Source organism: Marmota flaviventris, chromosome 5 (genome assembly GCF_047511675.1).
Source record: "Marmota flaviventris isolate mMarFla1 chromosome 5, mMarFla1.hap1, whole genome shotgun sequence".
Lineage (NCBI taxonomy): Eukaryota > Metazoa > Chordata > Mammalia > Rodentia > Sciuridae > Marmota > Marmota flaviventris.
In genome coordinates, this window is record NC_092502.1 from 30,923,086 (window position 1) to 30,951,054 (window position 27,969).

Below are 27,969 nucleotides of genomic sequence, written 5' to 3' on the forward strand. Positions count from 1 at the left end.
AAGGAATAAAAGAATATAAGAATGTTCTTTAATAAATGCCTTAAGCAGTCTACAATTTTATGAGGAAAAGAAGAAATCAGCAATCAGGAAGCCAAGCAGAGAGCTGGGAATCATGAGAAGATAGATACACACCAGCAAGGGTAAGTGTAAGCCTTCCTTCCCAGCGTCCTCAAGAGGCAGTCCCAAGTTCTTCCTTGTTCTAAGGTTCAAGGCAGGAAGTCTTCGTGCCCCCAGGAAGAGGAAGAACCTCTCTGCTCTCCAGGCTTCCAATCCCTTGGAGATCTTTTCTTCTCACTCCCTGAAACTGGAGTCAAGCCTTTAGCAAAGGCCTTTCCCTTCCTGGGTCTCAGTTTCCTGGACAATATAACACAGCTCAGGAGACTTCCCAACTCTCTTCCAGTCTAAACACTGAATCATCTCAAATTCACCCCGCCTGGACTCCAGCAGGAAACAGGTCCAGCCCTTAGTTAGCCCCAGTAATGCCCGTTGTGCCCTACTTTCCTGCTGCTCCTGCAGGAGCTGGAGAGGCCTGTCTTCTACTCTGCCGCCCCTGGTGCATACCAGGCCCCAAGTGGATATCATTTGCACATTTTTCATTTAATCCTCACACTGCATCATTTTTTATGCACGGAGACGGCAACTCGTCCAAGCGTAGCCTGCCAGGATTGAGTGCTGCTCAATCGGGCGCTGGGAGCAGCGGCGGGATCACCTGGGGACACTTCTTCGGGGCAAGGGGAGACAACGGCACGGGTATGTGAAGCGGGTAGGCCAAAAGCGCGTCCCGGAACCAAAGCCAGGACAGCACTCGGCAGGGCGGACGCAAACCCGGCCCGGCGGGAGAAGGACAAGGAATGACTCGCTAGCCGGAAGCCTGCGAAGCTCGTTTGCCAAAATGAAAGAACGAAAGCGAAGTGGGACACTTGGGGGCGGGGCCCGAGATGCAAACTTGAGGCCAAAGTCTCGGGGGAGGCATGGGCGGGGCCGGGGCGGGGCCCTAGATTCCAAGCGCTCGCGGCCTAGTCTCTCGGCGCTGCGTCTCTGCACCGACTGACAGCGCAGCGCCATGGCCACCGATCAGCGCGCCAAGGCAGACACTCTGTCCCTGCGGCAGCGGCTCCTCAGGTACCTAGGCGCGCGCACGCACGACGCGCGCGCGCGCGCGCCTTCGGCACAGAGCCCGCGACTTCCCATTCCCTCCCGGCCTTATCTGGGCCGCAACCCCTCGTGTTCTGAAGCTCTGCAGTCCTGGGCAGGCGGTTCCCGCAGCGGCTTCCCGCCGGCTCCTGGGCCCACCCTGAGGCTCGGGAACCGATGTCACCCTCCCCGCAGCTCTCGCCACGGGCGCCTGGGGAGACAGCCTTTGCCCTAGCACCTGGGCGGACCTCGCCCACTGGTGGCCCGTCAGCACGACCAGGACCTGACTTGAGAGTGATCCTGGGAGGGCTGAAAGTTCAGACGGAGGGTGGGGTGGGGAGTCCTTCACAGCGTTAGAGGAAGTATGCACTTGACCTGCGAGAGGGGCCCTCAATGGGACATGGCAGGGGAGGAGAAGGCATCCTCCAGCCAGAGCTCAAGACTAGCACACATCTGGGGCAACAGGGCCACTTAACTGACAAGGAATCTTTAGGGCTGAGAGACAGCTACCTAAGGGTGCCATTCCTTATACAGCCATACAGGGTCCCCGTGGGTCTGACTGGGGCAGTTCCTTTTCCCAGGATCTAAGCAACTGATGTGGGCACACAGGGAAATGAGCAAGGCCACTGAGGCTTAATATGACTTAAACAATTTTAAGTCTTAGCAACTTCCTGCCCCATTTTTTTCCTTCTTTACTATGGAATGAGAAGCCTGGCAGCAAGGAAAGAGCACTTTGTCCTTAAAGTTTTTGTTCTTTCCAGAAACCAGAAAGAGGTGAGGAGGTAGGTGGTCCCTTCAGGTCTTCAGACATGGCTGTCCACCTCTGGTCTGTCCCCACAGCTCTTCCTGCAGACTTTTTTTCCCTGAGGATCCAGTTAAGATTGTCCGTGGCCAAGGGCAATACCTGTATGATGAACAAGGGGGAGAATACATCGATTGCATCAACAATGTGGCTCATGGTCAGTATCACCTCAGGCTGGTGGGGCAGGAGAGGAGGCTGAGGCTGTGAATCTGATGCCAGTTGTAGAGAGCCTGGCTTGAGCTGACTCACATCCATGTGCAGAGAACGCCGAGTCTTTGTCAAGTAGCAGTAGAAGTCTCAGGCAGGAGTCAGAGGTCTAGGTGTGTGGATTCAGTTCCACCTGGGACTGATGATGAGCTCAGAGAGTGACAAACAGCCCAGCCATGAACAGCACTGCAGCACAGCCATCGCCAAGTGCAGGGATTATGGCAGGGATTCAGCTACATTGACCATTTCAGGTGCTGGTAAGGAAATTGAAGCAGAAATTCAGTCACTCAGCTAGGACTGCCAGAACTGATGGAAGAAAAGGAGTCCATGAATTAGGAGGCAAAATGGAGGTGAATAAAACAGGTTAAAAGCCAGGGCTCAGGGCTGGAGTTGTAGCTCAGCGATAAAGGGCTTGTCTCGAATGTGTGAGGCACTGGGTTTGATTCTCAGTACCACGTATAAATACATAAATAAAATAAAGGTCTATCAAAAAAAATAAATAAATAAAAAAATAAAGGTCTATCAACAACTAAAATATATATTTTTTTAAAAAGCCAGGGCTCTAGTTTTTGCTAACTTACCAACTTTGTGATTTTGAACAAGTTATTTCATTCTCTATACCTGTTTGCTCGTCTGCATAATAGACCATGTACTACTAGACATTCACCTCCAAGTATTCTGGAGAAATATGTGTTAACTAACAAAATTTAGTTTTGAATGTGCCTGATGTTAGGCAAGCTCTAGTGCATGTTCCTTGTTATTATCCTTGGCCTTTGGCAATCAAGATTACCTCCAGCCCCCACCAACTGGTCAAGTCAAGCCATGTGACAATCACCTCTGATCCTTGCCTGTCAAGGAAAAGGCCTACAGAAGCCTCCTTAAAGGCATAGCTTGTCTAAATAGGATTTCTGCTAGAGAATCTTTTCCTTCTGCTGGAATCCCAGGAACTTCTTTCTAGATCTTCCTTTCCAGATCTATCATCCCCATCCCACCCCCACCCCCACCCCCACCCCCGCTCCCATCTTAAACTCATCTTTTTCCACCTCTCCCTTTGTAACTGCGTCTCCCCTGGCTGGATTTCCAGAATGGGGCTGGGGGAGGCCCAGTGGGACTGGCTGAGTGGAGTCGGCCATTTGATGGAGGTGACCCTCTTGCAGTCGGGCACTGCCACCCTCTCGTGGTCCAAGCTGCACATGAACAGAACCAGGTGCTCAACACCAACAGCAGATACCTTCATGACAACATCGTGGATTATGCACAGAGGCTGTCGGAGACCCTGCCAGAGAAGCTCTGTGTGTTTTATTTCCTGAATTCCGGGTAAGTGAACTGCAGCCAGCCCCTAGCAAGAGAGTGAGGCACCAAAGAAGAATCACTCACATAGGCACAGCATGGTGTAGGCTTCAGGGAGAGGCTCCTGTGCTTCCTAAGTGTGGATCCTGGTTCTTTTTCTGTTGGATCCAGTTTTCTTCTCTTTTAGTAAAGGATGCCATTGCCTCTCTTCCAGGATCATTGTTGGGGCTTGATGAATTAATGTGTTCCTTTATTTCTGCCTTCCATAAGGCCCAAAGACCCCTACTTAGTAGAAGCAGAAACATCAAATGATTCTTCAAAGAAATATAAAATTACCAAGAAAAGTTATTGTCTGGAGAAAAAGCATATGGTATAATGAGGCCCAAAAATTTGGGGGGACCTGACCTGTTCTGGAAGGTCAGGAAGGTTTCCCTGAGGAAACAATGTTAAGCTAAAAGCTCAGGAGAAAACTAGGGGAAAAGGAAGGAAGGGTGCTGCCTACTCCACCACAAATACTCTTGTCTAGGTCGGTTACCACACGGAACAGCTTGTGCAAAGGCCCTGTCATAGGAAGGGGCACAGCATCCTGGCACACTTGAAGAACTGAAAGAGGAAGAGGAAAGGGTGTGAGCTAACTCTGGAGAGGGACCCAGGGCCCATCACCCAAGGACCTTATCCATCAAGTGAGGACACTGTATCCTCAGAGCACTGGGAAGACATCAGAGGGTTTTAGTTAGGGAAGTGATGTCATCAGGGCTGGCAGAAAGCAAGAGTTGACAGGGTTTGGTGCCAATTCAGGGGCCAGGTAGGAGGTGATTGTAGCTTACAATGAGAGTGGCAGTGACAGCAGAATCAGGCAGATGATCATGGCATATCTGAGAGAGAATATTCCAACAATTGTAGGTAGTGGCATTTGGATTATAGTAGTGATTTTTGTTTGTTTTTATGGTGGTATGGAAGCAACCCAGAACCTTATAAATGGTAGACAATCTCTCTACCACTGAGCACTTGCCCAGCCTAGTAATGATGATTATTATTGCCATTGCCATTTATCATTCATCAGTTCCCTGAATTACTTCTAGGAAGTAAAATTTACAATCTTAATTTGACAGATAAGGAAACAGTTCAAAGAAAGGAGCTAAGAAGTGACAGACTAAACTGGAACCCCAGTTGGAAGAGCAGGGAATTGGTGCAGGGTTGGTACTTTCTCAGCAGAGGAGGAAGAGCTATTCCTATTGGCTTATTAACCCACCAAATTCATTCTGTGTAGGTGCCAATGACTTTTATGTTACCAAATCCAGTAATCTTGGCTACCTTTGACTTATCTGTCTTCCAGCAATATTTGACAGAGTGACCGTGCTCTGGAAATTTTTTCCTCTGGTTTCTGGTGCCTTCCTGGTATCCTTCCAGCTTTTCTGGCCACTCCCCTCTGAATCCTTTGCCAATACCTCTTGCTATATTCCTCTGGACTGGTCCTGGGCCATTTTTTTTCTCTCTGAGTCCTCTTGCTCCATGATCTCATCCATTCCCTCAGTATTAAATATCCGTGTGCTGCTGACTCCCAGTTTATATCACAAGCCCAGATGCTTCCCATGTGTTCCAGACTCAAGGTTCTAACTGTCCATTTGACATCTGACAAACGTCTCCAACTTCACATATCCAGAAACAATCAAGACATGTCTTCTGCGACACCTAGTGTGAGACCATTACACTGGTTCTCCCTGATGTTCCCAGCCACCGACTCCCGGCCTTCCCAGCCTCACCACTGCCATCCTCACATCAGCTCACCTCATAAATGGCATCACTATCCACATCTCTGCTCAAGGCAGAAACTAAATACATGCATTTCTGCTTCAGTCCCATCTTGTCTGTCTCCAAAAAATCCCTTTACTCCAAACACTTCCCCATCCCCTGCTCTCACCTGGACCTCCTAGGTCTCCTCACTTCCACTTTCATTCCCTTTTGACATATAGCTGCAGACTGCCTCCTAAAATGGGATTTGAATCATGTGCTTTCTCTGATTAAAACTCCTCATTGGCTTTGTTGTCACTGAAAAGAAAACCCAGGCTCCTTCCCAGTCCTGTGAATGTGGCCCCTGCAGCACTCTGCACTTCTCCTGGCTTGCCCTCCCTAGGCTCTGGCCTTGCTTGTCTTCTCTTGCTTCTCTGACACAAGTTCCTGCCTCCATCAGGGCCTTTGTGCATGCTGCTCCCTCTGCCTGGAATGGTCTCCCTCAAGACTCAGGTGTTACCTCCTTAAAGAGCCACTCTTGACCCTACCTAGGGTGGCCATAACAAAATGTCAGACTAGGGGACTTCAGCAATAAAGTGTACTATATCATATTTCTAAGAAGCAAAAAGTCCAAGATCAAGGTGTCAGTAGGTTTGGTTTCTTCTGAAGCCTCTCTCCTTGACTCACAGAGAGCTGCCTCCTTCTTGTGCCCTCATGTGGCCTTTCATCTGTGTGGAAACATCCCTGATGTCTCTGTGCATCCAGATTTCCTCTCCTTCTAAGGACACCAGTCAGATTGGATCAGGATACACTGAAGCCCTTCTTTTACCCTACCTCTTCAAAAGCTTTATTTCCACATAAAGTCACATATAAGATACTGGGAGTTAGAGCTTCAACATAACAATTTTGGAGCAACACAGTTCAACCCCTAACACATTCTTATTTAAAGTAGCGCCCATCCGATTCTCCCTTAGTACGCTGGACCCACAGCTAGCACTTACAAAAATGATCACTCTTTGTTTTTTTGGCTTTCATGACACATCAGAATGTAAGTTTCAAGGAGGCCAGGGCCTCCTGTTTTACCTACTCTTTTTACCCCAGAGTGTCACTGAAGGGCTTTAAGAGGGAGGGTGATAACAGGGCTGAGCATATAGGAGGCACTTTATGTCTATCAAACAAATGACTAAATGAATGAAGTCCAAGAATCTTCTTGCTGCTGGAAGGGTTCCTCTGTTCACATGGTTTCTCTGTGGAGAACCTTTGAGTGACTGTCCAAGCCGTGCCCACCTTTACTGTTATAGGTCAGAAGCCAATGACCTGGCCCTGCGGCTGGCTCGCCAATACACGGGACACCAGGACGTGGTGGTATTAGACCAGTAAGTGAAACTCATAGCCCTGCCTGCCACTTTCAGGCCCATAGGCTTATTGAGGATCAGTGAGACTCTGACCTTGGCTACCTTAGACAGAGGATGAAAGCCTTGAAACATGACAGGCACAGGACTATGCCCCAAAGATACCTCCCAGGGACTCTATCATCAGGCCACTGTCCCGGGGAGGGCAGCTCCTGGGGAGGAGGACATGCTTTGTAAGGAATTGAAAGTCCTTCATTTAGATATTCAAACTGTTCCAGCTATAGCTCCTATGTTTTGAGTATCTGATGTGCAGAAGACCCAGGCCTGGGCTTAGAGCATTAGCCCGATTAAGATACATTATACCCTGAAGGAGACGCCATAAACACACTTCACAGAGGAGAAAACTGGACCCAGAGAGATTAAGCAATAAGTATTTTGACATGGCCAGTTAGTGGCCTTGCAGGAAGTCTTACTACAAGGCCCATGCTTGTTCCCAGCCCAAGAGCTGGGGGTCTTTGTGTTGCCTTTGGCAGTGGATAGGCAGTGGTCAGGGTTAGATCATAAGAACATGCTACTGGGGCCTGAGCCCTCCCTTTTTCTCCCCAGTGCTTATCACGGTCACCTGAGCTCCCTGATTGACATCAGTCCATACAAGTTCCGGTACCTGGATGGCCAGAAGGAGTGGGTCCATGTGGTATGCACTACCCACAATGGCAACAGGTTGGTGCCCACCCCAAAGCCAGAATGACACAGTGCTTGTACTCCCTACAGGCACCTCTCCCAGACACCTACCGGGGCCCTTACCGAGAGGACCATCCCAATCCAGCTGTGGCCTATGCCAATGAAGTGAAACGTGTTGTCAGCAATGCACAGGAGAAGGGCAGGAAGGTAACCACACCCTCAACAGTCTAGTGAATGTCACCACCACTGTTACCTGCGCTGTGCTAGATGCCTAGAGGGAAAGCAGAATGAAGCCCTGCCCTCTTGGAATTTACTGTGTGCATGAGGTGGGGCTAATAGGTGCCCAGCCAAGAATTTTGGTGAGAACATCCTAGATGTTATAGGCATCCAAGGCCCAGGGAGGACTTATGTGGGCACAAAGGCAGGTCCTTGCAGAAGGTACTACCTGACTGCAATAGTAAAAGGTGAGTAGGAATTAGCTACTCAAGGCGGGGAGCAGGGGAAGAAGGGCCTCCTAAACAGGATAGCCTGTGCAGAGGTGAGGAACTGTGGGTGTGGAGATAGGTGGGCCTGAAGAGGCAGACAGGACCCATCTGCCAGGGGATCCCAATGCTGTGGTGAGTGACTGGAACTCTGCACTGGAGACCATGAGTGTCAGTGAAGGGCTTTAAGAGGGAGAGCGATAACAGGGCTGAGCTGTTCTCTCATCTATCCCAGCTGTGTGGGATGGATGTGAATGGGATATCCTGAGAGGAGGGATCTTGAGGAGGCTGTGTTGGTTCTAAGTGAGCAATGGGGAAGCCTGACCAGGGCAGTATAGTGGAAATGAAGTGGACAAGCAGAGACAGGAGAAATGTGCTGTGACCCAGAACAGCACCCACAAAGGGCAGTTTTGGTGACTGGGGTGAAGACTTTCTGGAATACTTCACTGAAGGAGTGACAGAGCTAAACACAGGATACATGGCAAAGAAAGGTGGGCTGTGGGACCAGAAGGGTTGGCAGGATCAGACCAAGAAAGTCTGACCTGTAGATTTCAGATGCTGTGCAGCCACTTCCATAAAACCTGGAAAGAACATTGCTCTGTTTGCAGCAGAGGTAGAGGATCAGCTTCCCACCCAATCAGCCCTCCCCACATCCTACCAATGGCCTCTGAAGCAGTTCCCAGGCAGAACACAGTTGGGAAGTCATGGCTGTGAGCAGAGGGGTCAGTAAAGGGTTTTAAGCAGGACAGCAAAGAGTTCAACTTTCTGGCTTGTAGTGTCACCCCTGTGGTCTTGTGAGAGAGACACTGTAGAAGTGTCCAGTTGAGTAGATGACAACTATGAGGCCAAGGCAGAAACAGGCAAGTCCTCTGGGAAGCAGGCATGTCAGAGAGGAAGTAGTGAGTTCAGAGATGTTACTGAAGTAGAATTCATATCAGCATGACTGATTAGATGAGGGAGGGGGCAATCAAGAATGGGACCATATTTGTCCAAGGCAGGAGGGATGAGATTGGTACTGGTCACCAGAGAGGGGAAGGAAGGAACAGGCATACCAGTGAATTTATAGTTAGGGACACACCAAGAACAAGGGGACGGAGGCATCCATATGTAAGTGTTGGTTTGAGACCTAAAAGAAAACCCGAGTCTCAAACCATCAGATGTGACATGGGCTCCTCTGGGCTCCAAAGGAGGGTACAGCAGTGATGGCGTCTGGTCCTGCTGGGGACTACCGCTGAGCCAGCATCAGCAGGGCACACCGAGTTGCCTGGTGGTGTTCCCAATGTGTGTCTCATCCACAGATTGCAGCCTTCTTCGTGGAGTCTCTGCCCAGCGTGGGAGGGCAGATCATTCCCCCTGCTGGTTACTTCTCCCAAGTAGCAGAGTAAGTAGGTGGGCAGCACCTGCTAGAGGGAGGGCAGAAAACTGTGTTCCTAATCCCAACCACAGCCTGACCTGCTTGCCAGAATATTTTAAAGAAATGATGGCCTAGAGAAGGCTAGCCATTGCCCATTCCCCCTGCCCTCCACCACCCCACCTTTCTGCTGGTAGATCCAGGTTCAGAGCCCTAAGACCTCCCAACTCCTGGTGAAATTCCTCTCACCAAAGCCCCGATGGCCATCTGTCCTCCACCACAGGCACATCCACAGGGCTGGAGGGGTCTTTGTCGCAGATGAGATCCAGGTTGGCTTTGGCAGAGTAGGCAAGCACTTCTGGGCCTTCCAGCTGCAGGGGGAAGACTTTGTCCCTGACATTGTCACCATGGGCAAGTCCATTGGCAATGGCCACCCAATTGCCTGCGTGGCCACCACCCAAGCTGTGTCAAGGGCATTTGAAGCCACCGGCGTCGAATACTTCAACACGGTGAGTGAAGGCTCCAGGGCAAGGGAACACCATGGGCTTTACTAGACTCCAGATTACCCATAGTAAAGGTGGCAGGGATAGTACTATGCCCAGTGCAGAGATTCTAAGAAAGAGCAGCAAAGCTGCCTACAGTGTGCTAGGCCCTATGGCAGGTGCTGGAGCCAGAAAGCTGAGCAGCTGCATGAGGAGCTGAGTTTTTTAGGGAAACAGATAACCCAGGAACAGATTTCACGTCAGAGGGTAGCTTTATGTTTCCTGTCTTTGTGATACAGGATCAAGAGCTTTCTCTAACTGAAGTTGACCCAATAGCTTGTTCAATGGCTCCCAAGATGGAGATTGCAGTGTAAGCAAGTAGAGCATGGTGGTCAGCCATAGTTTCATTGCAGAGACAATCTAAAATGATCCAAAGGCAGTGAGGAACTGTGAAGGGTGTGTTTGTTTTGCAGTACTGGGGACAGAACTCAGGGCCTCTTACAGGTTAGGCAAGCACTCTACCACTAAGCTACACCTGGAGTTCCAGTGAGAGGGTTTTAATCATGGAAGATGAGGTCTGAAGTAATTTTTGGAAAGATGCAGACAGAATCACAGAAGACTGTAACAGGCAGGAAAGGAGGCCCAAATCTGTGCTTAGGCCACAGGAAGAACAGGAAAGGACAGAGCTGAAGATCCACTAAACTGTCAAAAAGAGGCAGTTTGAACTAGAGATCAAAACATTCCAGAGCTTAAACCAGTTTCAGGATGGCTAAATAAGGCAGAGAAGGTCATTGAGAGTGAGGGAAATGCTGGGTACAGTGGTGCAAGCCAGTAATCCCAGCAACTCAGGAGGCTGAAGCAGGAGGATCATAAGTTTGAAGCCAGCTTGGACAACTTAGCAGGACCCTATCTCAAAATAAATTAAAAGAAAAAAAACTGGGGCTGTGGCTCAGTGGTAGAGAGCCCCTGGGTTAAATATTAAAATAAAAGGGATGGGATATAGCTCAGTGGTAAAGAATGGTCCCATTCTTGCCTAGCATGCTTGAGGCCTTGAGTTCAATCCAAGTACCACAAGGGGAAAAAAAAAGTAACATTTTGGCTGGTGCTTTCAGCAGACTGTCACTGTGTGCCCAGGTGACACAAACAGTGCCTGTGCCCTCTGAACAAGCTCATTGTCAGGGGAGACAGGGTCATGGTACCATCATGATATCAGTGGAAGATGACTTAATGGAAATAGTGTTCATGGCACTGTGAGAGCAAAGGGGGCGCCCCAGACAGGAGGTAGGCCAAGTGGTGTGGGACAAGTGGTGAAGGCATTGTGTGGAAGATGAGCCCAAAGCCAAATCTGGAATAATGAGCAGGTATTTGCTGTGTAAAGAGAAAGTGTTGTATTTGATGAAAGACAATGACCCAGTGAAGCTTGATCCTGGAGTTTTTGTTTCATATACGTGTTTTACTTGGAACATCAAGTGCACATAACTAGATTTAAGTATAACCCTTGTTTCATAAAATACTCTCATCATCTGTCCCTGCATATTCTTCAAGTTAACAATTTACCTGGTTACCTTATTGATGTTACAAACAACTTGGGAGGACATCATCTCAAATAAAAGTTAGGACCTTGATGATAACCTACATTTATTCTTTTATTTGGCCCCAAACCATCTCATTGCCTCCATCACCTAGATAACTATCACTCTGAATCCTAAGTTCATTATTTATTCTAGTTGTTTGCTGAATTTAGTTGGATTTTGTTGTTTTCACCTAGCATTGTATTACTAAGATTCATCCATATTGCTTTTCACTGTAATTTGCTTTATAATACTCACTGTGTTAACGTACCACAGATTATTCATCCATTCCCATTAATGTGCTTTGAAGTTGTTCCATGTTTTTGGCAATTATGAACTGGGCTCCTGTGCCGAGTTTTTCTTAGAAGTGAAAGGATAGGTTATGAATTAACCTAAGAGTAAGACTGCCAGGTCACAGAGGTTGTATCCACCCTCAATTTTAAGAGACAATGGCATCCATTTTCCAAAATAGTTCACAAGACCCTTCACTGGCAATGTATGTCCTCATCAACACCTTTTAGTTTTTGCCGGTTAAGAACCATGTAGAATGGTAGCCAATATGGACTTGGTATGCTGTTCCCTAACTTCAAATTATATGAAGCATCTCCTAATTTTATTGACCATGCATTTCCTCTTCTGTGAAATGCATGTTTTTTTTCGTATTTTAAAATTATTGATGACTTTCTTATTTGTGGGAATTTTGTATATCTGTGTACACATGTGTCTGTATGTTTGTGTGTATACCTACACAAACATATCTATATACTTTTTTTAAATGTTGTATTTTTTATACCTTTATTTATTTATTTATATGTGGTTCTGAGGGTCGAACCCAATACCTCACACATGCTAGGCAAGCGCTCAACCACTGAGCTACAGCCCCAGCCCCTCTATATATTCTTGAAACTAATTCTTTGTCAATGTGTATATTATAAATATGTTCATCCAGTTAATAACCTGGCTTTTCAACTTTTTGTATTTATGATAAACCAGTTTTCAATTTTTAACATCATTGACCTATCTTTTCTATTATAGTTTTTCATTTATTGTCAAAGAAATCTCTCCCTACTTCGAGATCTAAATATCTAAAATATACTATCAATATTTTAAGTGTTTTGACATACAAGTCCTTAATCTGTCTGGAGTTAATGTAGGGTGTACATCAGGAATCATCATTTTTCTCTGATCCCTTTATACTTCACTGATATGCTACCTCCATTTAGTAACCAAAGGTCATACATAACATACATAAGTGGGTCTGTTTCAGAGCTTTTATTTCTACTCTTTTGATTAACTTGTCTCTCTTCTTGTATCACGTTACTTTATTACTGTTATGAGCTTCATAATATGTTCTTATCTGATATAAAGAAGGTCCCTCTTACCTTTTTTTCATGCTCAGAAGAGTTCTGACTATTCCTGACCACTTTTTCTCTCTCACTTTATAAACTTCAAGAAATGTTTTCTCTCTCACTTTATAAACACTTTAAGAAATGCCCTGTTGGAATTTTGTTAGGGAAACTGCTTGAACTATAGGTCAATTTGAAAAGCTTTATTTACAATATTGAATCTTCCTATTCAGGAACATGGTGTAACTTTCCATGTTTTATAATCTTCCCTATAAAGATCTTACATATAGGAGTTGGGGTTGTGGCTCAGTGGTAGAGTGCTTGCCTAGCACATGTGAGGCACTAGGTTCAATCCTCAGCACCACATAAAAATAAATAGAGGTATTTTAAAAAAAAACATCGTGCACACTGCTAGATTTTTTATTGAATATATTCGCCATCATAAATGGTGACTTGTGTGTATATTTACTGTTTGGTTCTGTTATAAAAAATCAGAGCCAGGCACGGTGGTGCACACCTATAATCCTAGAGGCTTGAGGAGGCTGGGGCAAGAGGATCACAAGTTCAGAGCCAGCCTCAACAAAAGCGAGGTGCTAAGCAACTCAGTGAGACCCTGTCTCTAAACAAATACAAAACAGGGCTGGGGATGTGGCTCAGTGGTCAGTGCCCGAGTTCAATCCCTAATACCAAAAAAGAAAAACTATGGACTATCCACATTCTCTTGCTAAACTCTATTATGTCTAAGAATTAGAGGAAGTTCTTTTTTTGTTTTTTCCTGTATAAATAATTTTATCACCAAATAATGTCAGCTGTTTAATTACACAGGATGAGAGGCTTCCACTACAAAATAAATAATAGGACATGAGGCATATTTGTTCAGTTTATGGGAATGCATGTATCCGTCCATTTAGGATGATGTTTGTGGCCTGAGGGTGTGTAGTTCAGTGGCAGAATGTATGTTTAGCATATGCAAGGCCCTGGGTTTCATCTCTAGCACCTCAATAAATAAACAGATAATATTTGCTTGGGTTTGTTTTTTTTAGTTTTTAGCAACACTGGGAATTGAACCAGGGCCACTCTACCACTGAGCTACATTCCCAACCCTATATATATATATATATGATATGCTACCTCCATTTAGTAACCAAAGGTCATACATAAGTGGGAGAGACAGAGTCTAAGTTGCTAAAGCTGACCTGAGACTCTCCTGCCTCAGCCTCCCAAATCACAGTGATTACAGACATGTGGCACCAGTGCCCAGCTGTATTTTTTATATAAACCATCTTTATGTACCTGAGACAAACCCAGCTTGAGTGTGGGATATTCTCACTTTTATGCACTATTATATTCTACTTTCTTATATTTTATTTATAATTTGGCATCTATTTTCAGGAGTAAAATTTAACTAGAATTTTTTTCTTGTAACTTGGATTTTGCTAGCCTTGTAGAATGAATTAGGAAGTATTCTTTCCCTTTACATAAAATTGGAATGACCTGTTCCTTGAAAGTTTGGTAAAAACTCAATCTGAACCTTGTGTTTTGTGAAAAGAAACTTAATTGCTTTTTTTTCTTTTGGTACCAGGAATTGAACCCAACGGTACTTAACCACTGAGCCACATCCCTCAGCCCGTTTTTTATATTTTATTTAGAGAAAGGGTCTCACTGAGTTGCTTAGGGCCTTGCTAAATTGCTGAATTGAGGCTGGCTTTGAACTTGAAATCCTCCTGCCTCAGCCTCCTGAGCTACTGGGATTACAGGAGTGTCACTGCTCCCAGCCTTAATTGCTGCTTGAAGTTGTTTTAGTCAGTTTGGGCTGTTATAACAAACTACCATAGACTGGGTAGCTCAAACACAACCAAAATTTCTCACAGTTCTAGAGGCAGAAAGTCTTAAGATCAGGGTGTCATGATGGTTGAATTCAGGCGAGGATCCTCTTCCAGGTCGCAGAAAACTGACTTCTCACTGTACCGTCATATGATGGAAGGGGCAAGAGAGCTCTCTGGAGTTTTTTTAAAAAGTTTAATCCTATTTATGAAGGCTCAACCCTCATGACCTGATTACCTATCCTTTTAATACCATCACATTGGGTGTTAGGATTTCAACCTAAGAATTTTGAGGGGACAACAAAACATTGTCCATTTTAAGTTATACAGGACTTTTTACTAAATATTTTCTGCCTCTTCTCTCCCCCTCTGGGACTGTATGTTAGTCTACTTGATTGTGTCCAGACGTTTCTACAGGCTTTTTGTTTTTTGTTGTTTGGTTTTGAGATGGGATCTTGCTGTGCTGCCCAGCTCTTGAATTCCTGGACTTGAGCAATCCTTCCAGTGGTGAGTTTAGGGCTTTTCAGTTCTTTCTGAACATACACATATATTTGGCTTGAGCATATTCCTAAGTATATGCATGCCCCTTAAATTACCAGGAATATGTCAGAGCTAGCTTTTCAGAGTCCCTATAGACATCTCATTTCCCAACTTTTTATTTTTTTTTTTTTATTAATCTACTGTTTGTCCCAATAGTGAGCCACGATGTTAAACTATTGCTTCTGATCAACAAATACACTGGAGAAAAGGCTGTTCACACTGGGCAAACTCCTCCAATGTCAACTAAATTCCCCCTTTTGTGTGAGGTCTTCCAGGGAGCCACCAGGAAGATCAAACGAGTTCTCAAAAGAATGGGGCTTCCAAAGACGCTTCAAACCCATTTCCTGAGTTCTGATGGGTTTTGCTAGTATTGTTCCTTTTATGGAGGAGAGAATTTTGGAAAGGGGGGGGGGGGGAGGCAGGGACCTTATTCTGTCATTTTCATCACTATCACTTTAAGTCATCAATTCTTGTTCCTTTTTTATGCAATTGGCTCTTTTGGAAATTTCTGCAGTTTTCAGTACTGGGGAGTAACACCAGGTACTCTACCACTGAGCCACGGAGCCACATCCCTAGCTCTTTTTGAGACTGGGTCTAGCTGAGTTGCCAAATCTGTCCTCAAACTTGCAATCTCTTATCTCAACCCATCAAATTGCTGGGATTACAGGCATGCACCACTATACCCAGCTTGAAAATTTCTTTTGTCTTTATTTTAAATTTTATAATGTCCATATATGCATTTCACCTTTCTCCTTTTGATACTCTGTGAATTCTTTACATCTGAGGTAGGTTTTTTTTTTTTTTAATTCCAGATCTATTTCAACTACTTGCACATTCTTCTTTTTTAATATTTATTTTTTAGTTGTAGTTGGGACACAAAACTTCATTTTATTTATATGTGGTGCTGAGGATCAAACCCAGGGCCTCGCATGTGCTAGGCAAGTGCTCTACCGCTGAGCCACAACCCCAGCCCCTACTTGCACATTTTCATATCATTGTTCTCCTTCTAAGACTTCTATTATTCAGATATTAGCACTTCCATCCATCTTCCATATAACTTAGATTTATTTACGTTTTATATTTGTTTCCCCCACTTTTTCCTCTGGCAATTGTCTCACCTGGTCTTTTTTTTTTTTTTTAAACAAGTTGGCTTTTTTAAAAATATTTTTTAGTTGTAGATAAATTATGAGGTATTGAGGATCAAACCCATTGCCTCATATGTGTGAGGCAAGTGGTGCTCTGCCATTAAGCCACAATCACAGCCCTCTCACTCTGGTCTTTAAATTCAAAATTACTGAGCTGTAGCCAAGTGTGGTGGCACATGCCTGTAATCCCAGGCAACTCAGGAGGCTGAGGCATGAGGATCTCAAGTTCTCAGCCTGACAACTTAGCGAGACCCTGTCTCAAAATACAAAATTAAAAAGGGCTGAGGTTGTAGCTCAATGGTAGAACACTTGCATAGCATGCATGAGGCTCTGGATTCAATCCCTAATATGGGGAGTGGGGTAAAGTTTCAGATTTTGGATAAGGATTAATCAACCTGTAGTTCATGTTAAATAAAAAAAAAAAATGATAATTCCAAATGATAATGAAATGTCGAGTAAGACATTACTGGAGTCTCACAGACTGATGGGAATGGAGTTTTTTTCACGTAAATATACATTTACCTTAAAACCCAACAAACAGTTCCACACCTATTTACCTAAGCAAAATGAGAACATAGTTTTTACAAAAGGACTGTGTACAAATATTCATAGGATTTTTATTCATAATAACCAAAAATTAAAATAGCCAAAGGATCCATCAACAGAAGATAAACAGATTATGGCAGATCCATAAAATGGAATAATTATACAACAAAATGAACAGATTACTGACACTTGTAACAGTATGGACAAATTCCAAAAACAATGAGCAAAAGCTAGGCACAAGAGGATATATGATTCTTTAATTCCATTTAAATCACATTCTAGAAAAGGCAAAGCTAGAATGACAGAAAGCAGGTCAATGGTTGCCTGGGGCTAATAGTGAAGGAGTGAGAGTACAAGAAACTTGGAGGAGTGATGGAAATATTCTGTAGCCATCGTGGAGAAAGTTGCACAAGTACATACCTTTGTTGCATCTCATTCAACCTTACACTTAAAAAAAATCACTATTGTTATGCCTAAATTTCTTGGTTTTTGTTTTTTGGCAGTACTGGGGATTGATTCAAGGGCCTTGCACAAACTAGGCAAGCACACTACCACTGAGCTACACACCCAGCCCCAAAGCTTGGTTTTTGTAACATAGGGGAGCACTTTATCATGGAGCCACATCCTCAGTCCGTTTTTTGAGAAATGTTCTCATCAAGTTGCTTAGAGCCTAGCTAAATTGCTGAGGCTGGCCTTTTTGTGATCTCCCTACCTCAGGAGTCACTGGACTTCTGATCCTTTAAAACACAGGTCCCATTCAGACACCTGTGGGGTCAGGCTGGACAGGAAAAGCAAGCTAATGCACTCACTGCCTGAAGAGAACCACTGATCTTGCTTGGTCCTTGTGTGGCCAGATAGGCCATGTTTGTTTTATCAGAAATAAAAGTATGAAGTCTCTTGCAAGAATTTATGAACCCAATTCACAAGCTTTTAGAAATGCCATACAAGCCAAATAAAATGCAGGGGTATTACAGGCTCAGCCAACAGAGCTGTGAATTTATGCCACCCAGAGTGACTTTTCCCTGGTAAGCTTTGTGGTGTGCTGTTATGAAAACCCTCCTTTACAAATGTGATGGGTACAGTCCAGAGCTGTGGATCTGGGCACAGCCAATGACTTGCCACCCTAAGGCCTCTGAAGGAGGATGGGACAGCACTAGCTCTTTTGAAACACACCTTCTCCAGTGGTTCTGTGGGGCTCCTAACTGCATTTCCAGGGATACCTGACCTGGCTTGAAGCCACAGAAAGTAGGACATCCAGTGGGACCACAGGAGATCTCCATCTACTGAGAGCTCTGAGCCCTGTGGGGTTCAGGACCTGTGCTCCAGTCGCTTCCTTTGGAAGTGTAGCAATTCTGTGCGGTGTGTGGCCCACTCTACTGGGTATCTGACATATTTTGTCCCCTGGCTCAGTTTGGGGGCAGCCCAGTGTCCTGTGCTGTGGGGCTGGCAGTCCTGGATGTCTTAGAGAAGGAGCGACTGCAGGCTCATGCTACCTGTGTGGGCAGCTTTCTGATGGAGCTTCTCAGGCAACAAAAAGCCAAACATCCTATCATTGGTGATGTCAGGTAAGGCTCTGAGACAGCAGTCAACCCCCCAATAACCAAGGACCTCCCAGGGCCCAGGATAGTCCATATTATTCAACCTAATATGGATGGTAAGAATTTTTATGTCCACATTCCAGAGGAACTGCTACTCAACACTGTACTTTCTAGGGAAGAAAGCTCAGATTCAGTCTGAGCACAGGCTGACCCCAACTCTCTTTCCTCTGTCCACAACCCAGCCCCCATCCCTTCCCAGTTTATTCCCCAGAACTGTTTTCATCCATTCCAAGGGTTCCTAGGCTCTCTGCCTCCACAGGAGGCACAGGGACAGTCCCAGATAGTTCCAACAGGGGTGTCTGGTTGAGGCCCAGGCAGAATATGAGTAGGGATGGTGGCCTTTAGACCTGGCCTTCTGAGATGTCAACTTTTCCAGGGGTGTTGGACTCTTCATTGGTGTGGATCTGGTCCAAGATGAGGCCACGAGGATGCCAGCAACCCAAGAGGCTGACTATGTGGTAACCAGGTATTTTTTTCCTTCAAGTTGCCTTCTAAAGTAGAAATCACCATGATGCCTCTTTGCACAACTTAAGGCCTTGAATAGGAGGGAGCCTCCCTCTGTCCACCCTGTTCCCAAAAATCTGGCTAAACAGCTATAGTATCTGGGCCTGAGGGGCAGAGGCAGCTGATTTGACCCTCTCAACTGAGCTCTCAGGACAGGAAATTATAGCTGTCAGCCATGTACCCAATGCCAGGAAGCCCTAAATTTCACACAGGGCTGGAGAAGGAAATAGCTTTCCTAAAGCTTCATCTGAGGGCTACTATACCACCAAGACTGGGGGGACTCCCCATTCCCAGAGTGCCAGGTTGTTGGAATGGTTTCCCCCTCTTCTGGACTGGAGATGTGCAGCTGGGGCCCACTCTATCAGCCTCCTAACCTGGGGTCTTTCACTTGAACCCCAGGCAGGACCTAAGGCCTCAGGACCTCTTCCCCTATTACTGTCCTCTTTATCTCCACTCCCCATTCCTACCTGCCCCCCCCCCAACAGAAACCCCCTCTGGTATGCCTTTATTCAAATTATGAAACATTCAAGATCTTGTGTGCTATTTCACCCTATACCATATTAATGTAAATCCTTTCCCTCAAATGTTTGCAGTGGCCAGTCCCTGCCAGCTCACCCAACATCTTCACAATGAGCCTTGGGGATTCTGAATGGTCAGGTGGCAGAGAAGCCAGATACCAGGTTAATTCTTACACCTTCACAACAGTAAATATGGGACAGGTGTTCCACCTGCAGTGACCCTGCTAGGTGGCAGAGCTAGATTAGGCCCAGGGGAGAATCCACAGTTCAAACTTTATTCTTTCCAATGTGCTGCAAAGAATGGAACAGGAAAAAGAAGCCAGAAGACAAATTGAAAAAACAAGCCCCACCCCACCCCTGGTAATATTTTAACAATAAAAAATAAAAAAGAATGGGAGCATAAGTCAACACACAAATAAATCATTTGAGACCCTTTTGTCAGTGGCCAAATATTAATGTGGAATATTAAAAATTATTCATCTTCCCAAAAAGAATGGGAAATTAATAGTCCTGTCTGGGATGACAAGTTACCCTAGGAGGCATGGGGAGGGAAGTTACTGAAGCTTGGCAAATGTTACAGAATTCTCATTCCATTCATGTTAGACATGTTTCATTAGAAAGGGGACATACTACACACCATAAGCCATGCACAAAAAAAGGGAAATGCAGGCATTGTTGATAACCCTGGTCAGTCTTGGCTTGGTATAGACTGGAGAAGTCAGACCCATTTTGGGGGCAGCAGACTCAGAGCCAAGTGCATTCCAGACAAGGGCCATTAATGCTGGGCCACAGGATGAGCAGGACTTTGGCAGGGTGGACAGGGCAGTGTCTTGGTGGGAAGTGACTGGTGAAGGACTCTGAAGACAGTGTAGCTTGAATCCTGGACATTAAGCCAAAGTGAGGATGAAGAAGGCTTAAATGTCAAAGGGGTGTCCTGTCCTCACAGGCTGAAGGAAAACTACATTTTGCTAAGTGCTGATGGCCCTGGAAGGAACATTCTGAAGTTTAAGCCCCCAATGTGTTTCAGCCTGGACAATGCACAACTGGTGGTGACAAAGCTGGATGCCATTCTGACAGGTGAGCTTGGAACAGCAACTGACCATGTTATCTAGAGCCCCCAGCATGCACTAAGGGGCATGAGAGCCCAGAAGAAGAAGACAGGATATCCTTTAGACACACACCAAGTTTGTGAAGGGCCTTCCAGCCCAAGCCTCTCCTATTCCTGCCTGGACCTAAAAGAGCTTTCTAGCCCTTTGGGCATCAAGACCCACCTACCTGGGCTAGACCCCATTACATGTGCTTAAAGTCACCCTGAGATACAGATGGCAGCAGCTTCCTTCTATACTGGAAGCTAGGAACACATTCACCTAGCTGGGGGGTGGCTGAAATGAGATTTGTTCAGAGACCGGACAACAATAAACTTCTTCCCCAGTCACTTAGAATGGTCAAAAATAAGCCCAGTGTATCCCCCTCAATCTACTTACATCTCTACCAAACTGAGATTAAGCCCTGTTGAGGCTGTATACCATTTGTGAAGACCTTTGAGACCCCCATATAGGCAAAATTATGTGTGGAACATGTCAAAAGCAATCTTTCCTTTCCACCTCTGGGTTACTTCTTTGCTGACCACAGGTACACATATGCCCAGGGCCCTGGAGCTGAACAAAGTCCAATCCCTGCTAGACAATTTGAGATGGTAGGGGTTCTGATGGATAGTGTTATTTGTGGGGAGCCTAACAAACCAGAAGCTAACTGGCTACAGAAGTGGTTTAGGACTCCTGGACACAGCCTGAAAGTAACAAGAGAACTGAGGGCTGGCTTATGTTTTCCAGGTGTATGTATGGTTTCCTTCCAAGAAATTGCTAGCCCACCTCTGTGAGTAAGGGTCAGGTATGAAACTGGCCATGTAGGTGGGCCCAGTCTCTAAACTGCTATCCAAGCAGCTTTGGACACTGAAGGCTCCAGAGAAAGGTGTTCCATTGGGGTGGCTTTGTGGTCTTTTTCAGATATGGAAGAGAAAGTGAGAAGTTGTGAAACATTGAGACTTCAGCGCTGCTCAGTCAAACATCCTCCAGGTGAGTGGGCCTTGCCTCTTGTTCTTAAGAGACCCAGAGATTGTTTCTTACCATCAACAGCCATTATCCTTAGCAAAATGAACCTTCTAAAACATTCTTGTTCTAATAGCTCCTTCTCACAGGTTACTTTCTTCAAAGGTGGGAAGCTCTTACTTCCCTGGGTATTATCTACCCATCCCCACCAGAAAGTCTCTAAAACTTGGCCTGCACTTGTTGGCTAGGATGAGAGGGCAGGAATAGCCATTTCCTCCCTCAGTGAGCTTTCTATGCTGAGAAAACCAACCAAGGATGTGTAGGGTGTGTATGCCTGACAGGATGCTCTCCAGAGATGGAGGATATAGACCCAAAACAGCTCACAAAAGGTCAGTAGTCAGGTCCTTCATCCAAGCTGTAACCCACAACTGGGTCAGCACCTGAAAGACCTCGCTATGGGAGAAGGCCCCAGCCCCAGAGCACCTGGCACCCATACTCTGGGTAAGAGGTCTCACGGCATATTCCACACTCACCCAGGCTTGGGGGTTTTAAAATTTTTATTTCAAAAGCTTGGATAGCTTCAATATCCAGGTCGTGGCAAAATCAGGACACGTGTAAAATACCTTACAATACATTAGATTCCCAAAAGGTACCAAAAAGTACAGTAAAATTAACACTTCCATTACAGGAAATGTATGACACAAATAATATAAAATTAAAAGGTGGGAAAAAAGGTGACACTGGTTTCCTAAGATACATTTTACTCTTTACAACCAGGGTCCACGGGTCCAGGCTGCAGAGCGGCAGCAGGAAGCAGACCCTCCAACCTGGTTCTAGGTAACCTGGTAATAAAATCAACCCCTAATGCCGCTCTGGCCTGAGACACCACACGCTGCCTAAAACTAGAGCTCTGGAAATAGTAAACAGGAGAGTGATTTCCAGGGGGGAAATTTTAAATAAGATGCACATGGGACAGGCCATAGAAAGTTTGCCAAGTTAAATTTGGTACATAATTGCGTTCACTCCGTATCCAACAAAGCGTGTGCGGTCAGTCAGTCAGCTGCTCCTGCTGCCGCCTCAGTATGGCTTGTAGTTATTCTGATGACCACCGCGTCGCTGGCTCTTCCCGTAATTTGTACTACCCTGACCTAGGGACAAGAACAACGTAGCAGCTACTACTTACTGAGCATTTACCTTGTGCCAGGCGCTTGACACGCATCCTCACAGGATCCTCAACCCTGTACAGTAGGGATCACCTCTATTGTACTGAGGCCCTGGAGCTAGAACTCCACTGGGTAGCTCCAGTGCCTGAGCCAGGGCCTGTCTGACTCCAAAGCCCCTGCTGCCAGTGGCCCCTGCACTGTCTGACCTGCCCCCCTGGTGGGGGAGTGGATAGGGCCTCCCTCTCCTACTTACTGTAGTCGTAGCCGGGGCCGTAGCCGTAATAGCCATAGGGCGAGTAGTCGTAGCCGCCATAGCCGGGCCCGTAGCCCTGCTGGTAGCCGTAGCCCTGGTTCCAGTAGTTGCCGTAGCCCTGATTCCAACTCTGACTCTGACCTGTGGGGGGGAGCAGGGCACAGGGGCCCATGGACCATTTAGCACACGCAGGAGCTAGGATGGAGGAAATCCTGCCCTTTGGGTGGCGGGGTTACAATGGCAACTCAGGCAGAAGCCATGGGGCTGCTTTCTGTTTTTAGAGGGCCCTGGGCCCAGCTCTGGGCCTGAGACCGGATCAGGAGGCCAGGATGCTAACTTCACCTGGGGTACAAGTGGCTTACTCAAGTCACCCTCTGATCACCCCCACCCCTCCCTGGCAGCTTGGCCTTGAAAAAGATGCAGTTCAGGCTTTGGAGTCAGAGGGCCTGTGATGGAAGGAGGTAAGCGCCTGGCACAGCTCTGCCCTACCCTTCTGCCCACTGGCCCCTGTGTGTACCAAGACTCAGAGGACAGCCACAGAGCCAAGCACAACCCATCATGCCCCCGCCCAGAATGCAATGCAAATGCTCCCTCTGCCCTGGGGCCCCAAGCCGCACAAGTGAAGACAGACAGGTCTCTTCCATTCCAGGAGCCACAGCAGCAAAAGCACACAGCTGACCCAGGAAAACCATTCCTATTCCTGCCCCATTCCCATTTCACACACTGCCTGCCCACCCATGCTGCACAGAACACCAGAGGCAACCCCAAAACAGGCACAGAAGGCATCTTACAGGCAGGGAAACAGGACCCATCTTCATTGAAGTTTCACTTACCTCCACCTCCACCGCCACCACTGCCTCGATTCCCTCTGTTGCGGTTTCCTCGGCCCCCAGAGCCATACTGCTGCTGCTGATAGACTTCTTTGGGCTGGGCCACCTTGATTTCACACTAAAAGCCAAAAAGACAGTGGGTCAGGCCAGTGAGGCTAGCTCAGGACAAAGACTTTCACTGCAACACTCAGATGGTAGACTGGGCATGTCAATTTGCTCAAAATATGCTAGGGCAGAAATCCATGTGTGCTAAAAGCTCCTAAAAGCAACTAAAACCCAGGGCCTTTCTTTAAGAGAACCTTTCCTAGGAAAATGCACTGGACCAACTACAGCCCAGGAGGGCAAGACACACCAGACATCAGGGGAACAGAGGACAGATGGCCTGGGAGTTGGCACCACCTCTGTCCTGCTGAACAAGAAGACCAGAGACTTTTCAGAGAGGTCTTGGGCACTAGAGACATTTCATTTTTCTTTCTTTTCTCTTTTTTACAGAAGAAACTCATCCCACCCAAATACTCTACTGAGAAAACCCTGACCTCCATCACAGTTTCTGAGGCTCAGCATGGGGCTTTGCCTGAGACCACACTGCCACCCATCCCTCTGCTCTTCCAAGCACTAACCGTTGGGATAAGACCATGTCTACATCCCCACCACAGGCCCAGAGGGTCAGTTTCCTTCCTGCCCAACATCTGCACTGGGCAAGGGGATGGGGATTGTGTCCGTTAAAATAAATCAGTGGTACTTAAGGAAAATATTGACAGACACCTCCATTAAAAACAGTAAAAATCACTACACATTGTGTGTCCCCACATAAGATACATTTAATTGACATTTGAACCTGCTAAGTGATGTCTGTTTTCTAACCCATTTAATTAAAAATTGAGTTGATTACACTCAACTGAATACTTATTTGTAACACCCACCATTAAAATGTTAGCTTAGAGGCTCTTACCACTGCTTTGTTCACATGCACATAAAGCAGTCTGTCACTGTCCACTATAGGAACAACTCACATCTCACCTGCTTATTTTATAAAACATTTAGGGACCTAATCCCTATCTGGAGCTTTCTAAACTCCTAGTCAGGATGGCGATTTCTTTCTTTTTTTTTTTTTTTTTAAATATTTATTTATTTAATTATTGGCGGACACAACATCTTTGTTTTGTATGTGGTGCTGAGGATCGAACCTGGGCCGCACGCATGCCAGGCGAGCGTGCTACCGCTTGAGCCACATCCCCAGCCCAGGATGGGGATTTCTAGAAGCCCCACCCTACCTGTCCCACCTATCTGACTTCCACTCCTGCTGAGACACACAGCCTGCCACACCCAGCCACAGAGGGCCACACCTTTAACTCTGCTAACTGCCATCCTGAAGCTTAAACTATTCTCTCCTCTACCAAGAGTTCAGGGGAGGAGGTGCACCTTTCACTACACATGACTCCACATATGAAGGCAAAACTGGTCCTGGATTTAAGCTGGCCTGGTCCCCAGATGCTCTTTTAGGATCTTTGCCTGTGGAAGGATTGTCTAGAGCAGTGCCCAAAGGGATATATCCCAAGATGAACAAAAAGAGGTCACCAGGAACAGGGCAAATCCTCAAAATCCTCACCATAAAAGGTAGTCTATTGAATTGCATAAGTTCTAAAAGACCACCTGCTCCAGTCAAGTCAAGCCCGTACTTTGGAGAACTAACTTGCTAATTAATCTCTGACATAGCCCAACCTAACCCACACCTGCAAGAGCCAACTTTCCAGGAACAGAAAGATGAGCACACACAGCTAAAACACCATACCTTGCTTCCACTGATAGTATGGAATTTTTTCTCCAGAACTTTCTTCACAGGATCTTCTTCTTTAAAAGTAATAAAAACAAAACCCCGTCTTTTATTCAACTTGGGATCCATTGGAAGCTCAATGGCCTCAATCTGTAAAAACAAACAATGCTCAGGACCAAACCCCTCCTACCAATGCATATAAACTATTGGAGAGAAGACCAATTAAAAGGCCAGAGAGTAAGAAAGCCCTACTGAGGGCTCCAACTAGTCAAGACTATCAAGGATGGACCAAGAAGGAAGCAAGCAGTCTCAGAGCAGCTGGCAGGCCACTCATGAGGCCACCACACTCACCTCCCCAAACTCTCTAAAGTACTCCCTGATCTTTTCCTCTGTGGCTTCAGGATTCAGACCCCCTACAAAGATTTTCTTGACAGGGTCCTTCTTCATGGCCATGGCTTTTTTAGGGTCAATTACCCTGCCATCCAGCCTGTGTTCCTTCTGGTCTAGGACCTGTTTCAAACAGAAGGGATCAGATTATTATTCAGTAAATGACCATGGAGGCCCTTCTCTCTAAGCCTCAAGATTCCCACACAGGTACACAAAATGTGCTTCATGCCCTCCAAACTCCACCCCAGCCCATCTTCCAACCCACTTTCTCCAAGCTCCCAATACACCTGGTTCACCTAAACACCTATAAATCAGTCCCCTCCTCTCCTCTCCAACTCTCTTGACCATCCAGTGCTGGGATCTATTTTAATTGTATAGTCAATGACTTCTCCAAAGTCAGTAATAGTCCACTGAGCCCTTACCCACCCTGCCCAAGAAGTCCCAATGTAGGGCCCATTTCTTTCCAATAAAGGAGCAGTGATTATGAGCAGACTTAAGAGTCTGGCTGCTAGGGATTGGAATTCTCACTCTACCTGTAACTACATGATCTCTTCCACTAAAATTTGAGGCTTAGGATTTCGTTTTTTCCTATATGGAGCTAAATGCTTATCCTCATAATAATCTGAGAGACTCAGTTCTAATACCCACAGTAAAATGTTCAGCATGGTGCCCAGAAATACGCACATAAAAAGAAACAAACACCAACAATACTCTTCCTGAACCATTTCACCACTTACTTCCCATTAAACCTGTATTAATCCCTCAAAAACAAGAATGTGACAGTCCTAACCTACTTGTCCCAAAGCACTCAACTGCACAGCACACAAGCTAAACATTCTGTACAACAGTATCTTTAGATTTCAAATCCTATACATTGAGACTGCTGATACCCAGCTTACCTTCTCCACACTGGCAGCATCTTTGAAGAGGATAAACCCAAACCCTCTTGACCGTCCAGTGTTGGGATCCATTTTTATTGTACAATCCACGACCTCTCCAAATTTAGTAAAATAGTCCTTTAAATCTTTTTTGCTGGTATCCCAGCTCAGACCACCAACGAACATTTTTCTGAAATGGTAGAGTGAGATGCATGGCAACAAATCTTGTAAGAAAGCTGTGATTTTAAGCTTTCAATGAAATGATTATAAAGCCAACATCCTGTAGACAAAGTCTACACTCACCCTTAAGAGTCTACAAGGGCACTACATTTTAAGGAATGTTAAATTCTATTGTCCTCCAATCTCAATTCAACTTGGACCCCACTGCCCTCTGATCTCAGTGACGTTTAACCACACCGTGCAGTCCCAGGCTCTGAGCGAAAACGGAAACGTTGCCAGGGGTATAGGCCCAGACCACTCAAAACTGAAAATAAGGTATACAACCACCACGAATCTATGGGCTAGCGTCCCTTCCAGTCGTCACCACCTCCAAGAACTTGTTTCAAGGAACTCGAAGCTTCCTGGGGCCGAGACCGCCCAGAGTTCAGACCATGACTCCGCCCCCGGGAAGAGGCGGAGGAGGGAGGCCTGGGCCCAGGCGCGCGCCAACTCCGCCCACACAGCCCCTGCGCAGCCCTAGACCCGGCCGGGCACCGGGTCCGAGCGCTTTCCCTCTTCCGGGCCGCCCGCCCCGGAGCCGACTTCGGCCCGGCAGCGCGCGGGCGGCCCCGGGGCGGCGCCAAAGTCGACCCAACAAACTCCTACAAACTCCAGAGCGAGTAGCAGCTCAAGAGCTGAGCAGTGAGCGTGGCGGGGTCCGGTCCGACCGCCCCTCCCCCCGCCGCGTGGCGCCAACAAAAGGCGGCCCCGGAACAAAGGCGGCGCCCCCGTCCGCCCGCGACCGCACCTACCCCGCGTCTTCCTCGTTCTTGCTGGCGTTGATCTGGTCGCCCTCGGCGCCGTTCTGATTCCCGCTCGGGGGCGCCGCGGTCCCGCCTCCAGACCCCGCGGCTGCTCCAGTGCCAGCCCCTGCCGGCGATTCGCTTTCGGGAGCGGCCTCATGTCCGTTCTCAGTGGCTCCCGTAGTCTCCATGGGCTGCTCCTCACCCGTTTCCGACATGGTAGGGCAGGCCGCGGCGGCTCCTGCAATGAGCGACCACACGCGGCGATAGCGCGTCAGGCCGGCACGACTCTTGCCCGAGCTCCCGCCCGCCTCCCGCGGCCCGGTCGCTCACCTCGCCGCCGATGACGCCGCGGGGCCCACTTGTCCCCACCCGCCGGGGAAGGCGCCGCGGGCTCGGCCGCGCTCAAGCTCGCGCTGCCGGGACCTCGCCTCCGTCCACTGACGGAGCCGCTCCGATGGAGCTCCCTCCTCCTCCTCCTCGGCCGCCGCCACACAGAACGCACGGACCACAGCCCAGGTCCGACTCGCGCGGTGCCGCCGCCTGACAATGCCGACTCGTGGAGCTCTTT

General features: G+C 46.9%; 2 protein-coding genes and 1 long non-coding RNA gene across 7 annotated transcripts; 1 reads left to right on the forward strand and 2 right to left on the reverse strand.

The window, feature by feature from the left end:
- Positions 1-6: 6 nt before the first annotated feature.
- LOC114103820 (uncharacterized) lies at positions 7-1,038 on the reverse strand. Its single transcript, XR_003584738.3, has 2 exons — positions 562-1,038; positions 7-304 (listed from the first exon to the last, which is right to left on the reverse strand). It is a non-coding gene; the product is annotated as an uncharacterized lncRNA (long non-coding RNA).
- Phykpl (5-phosphohydroxy-L-lysine phospho-lyase) lies at positions 1,002-24,340 on the forward strand. 4 transcript variants are annotated; one of them, XM_027949666.2, is made up of 14 exons: positions 1,003-1,122; positions 1,975-2,093; positions 3,301-3,460; positions 6,466-6,540; positions 7,123-7,210; positions 7,288-7,404; positions 8,978-9,060; positions 9,314-9,539; positions 17,894-18,048; positions 18,458-18,547; positions 20,050-20,180; positions 21,110-21,178; positions 22,849-23,028; positions 23,890-24,340. In XM_027949666.2, exons 1-13 carry the CDS (start codon positions 1,064-1,066, stop codon positions 22,977-22,979), a joined length of 1,503 nt encoding a protein of 500 aa, XP_027805467.2. In that variant the 5' UTR covers positions 1,003-1,063; the 3' UTR covers positions 22,980-23,028; positions 23,890-24,340. The 4 variants fall into 4 exon arrangements, with proteins under 4 accessions (XP_027805469.2, XP_027805467.2, XP_027805468.2 ...); XM_027949668.2 differs by lacking the exon at positions 17,894-18,048 and having other exon boundaries at positions 1,002-1,122; positions 9,402-9,539; XM_027949667.2 differs by lacking the exon at positions 22,849-23,028 and having other exon boundaries at positions 1,005-1,122.
- On the reverse strand, positions 21,691-27,969 carry Hnrnpab (heterogeneous nuclear ribonucleoprotein A/B). 2 transcript variants are annotated; one of them, XM_027949671.2, is made up of 8 exons: positions 27,732-27,969; positions 27,408-27,639; positions 26,458-26,626; positions 25,523-25,681; positions 25,190-25,321; positions 23,401-23,515; positions 22,568-22,708; positions 21,691-22,299 (listed from the first exon to the last, which is right to left on the reverse strand). In XM_027949671.2, the coding sequence occupies exons 2-8, from the start codon at positions 27,614-27,616 to the stop codon at positions 22,229-22,231; spliced, it is 996 nt and encodes a 331-aa protein (XP_027805472.1). In that variant the 5' UTR covers positions 27,617-27,639; positions 27,732-27,969; the 3' UTR covers positions 21,691-22,228. The 2 variants fall into 2 exon arrangements, with proteins under 2 accessions (XP_027805472.1, XP_027805471.1); XM_027949670.2 differs by lacking the exon at positions 22,568-22,708 and having other exon boundaries at positions 27,732-27,967.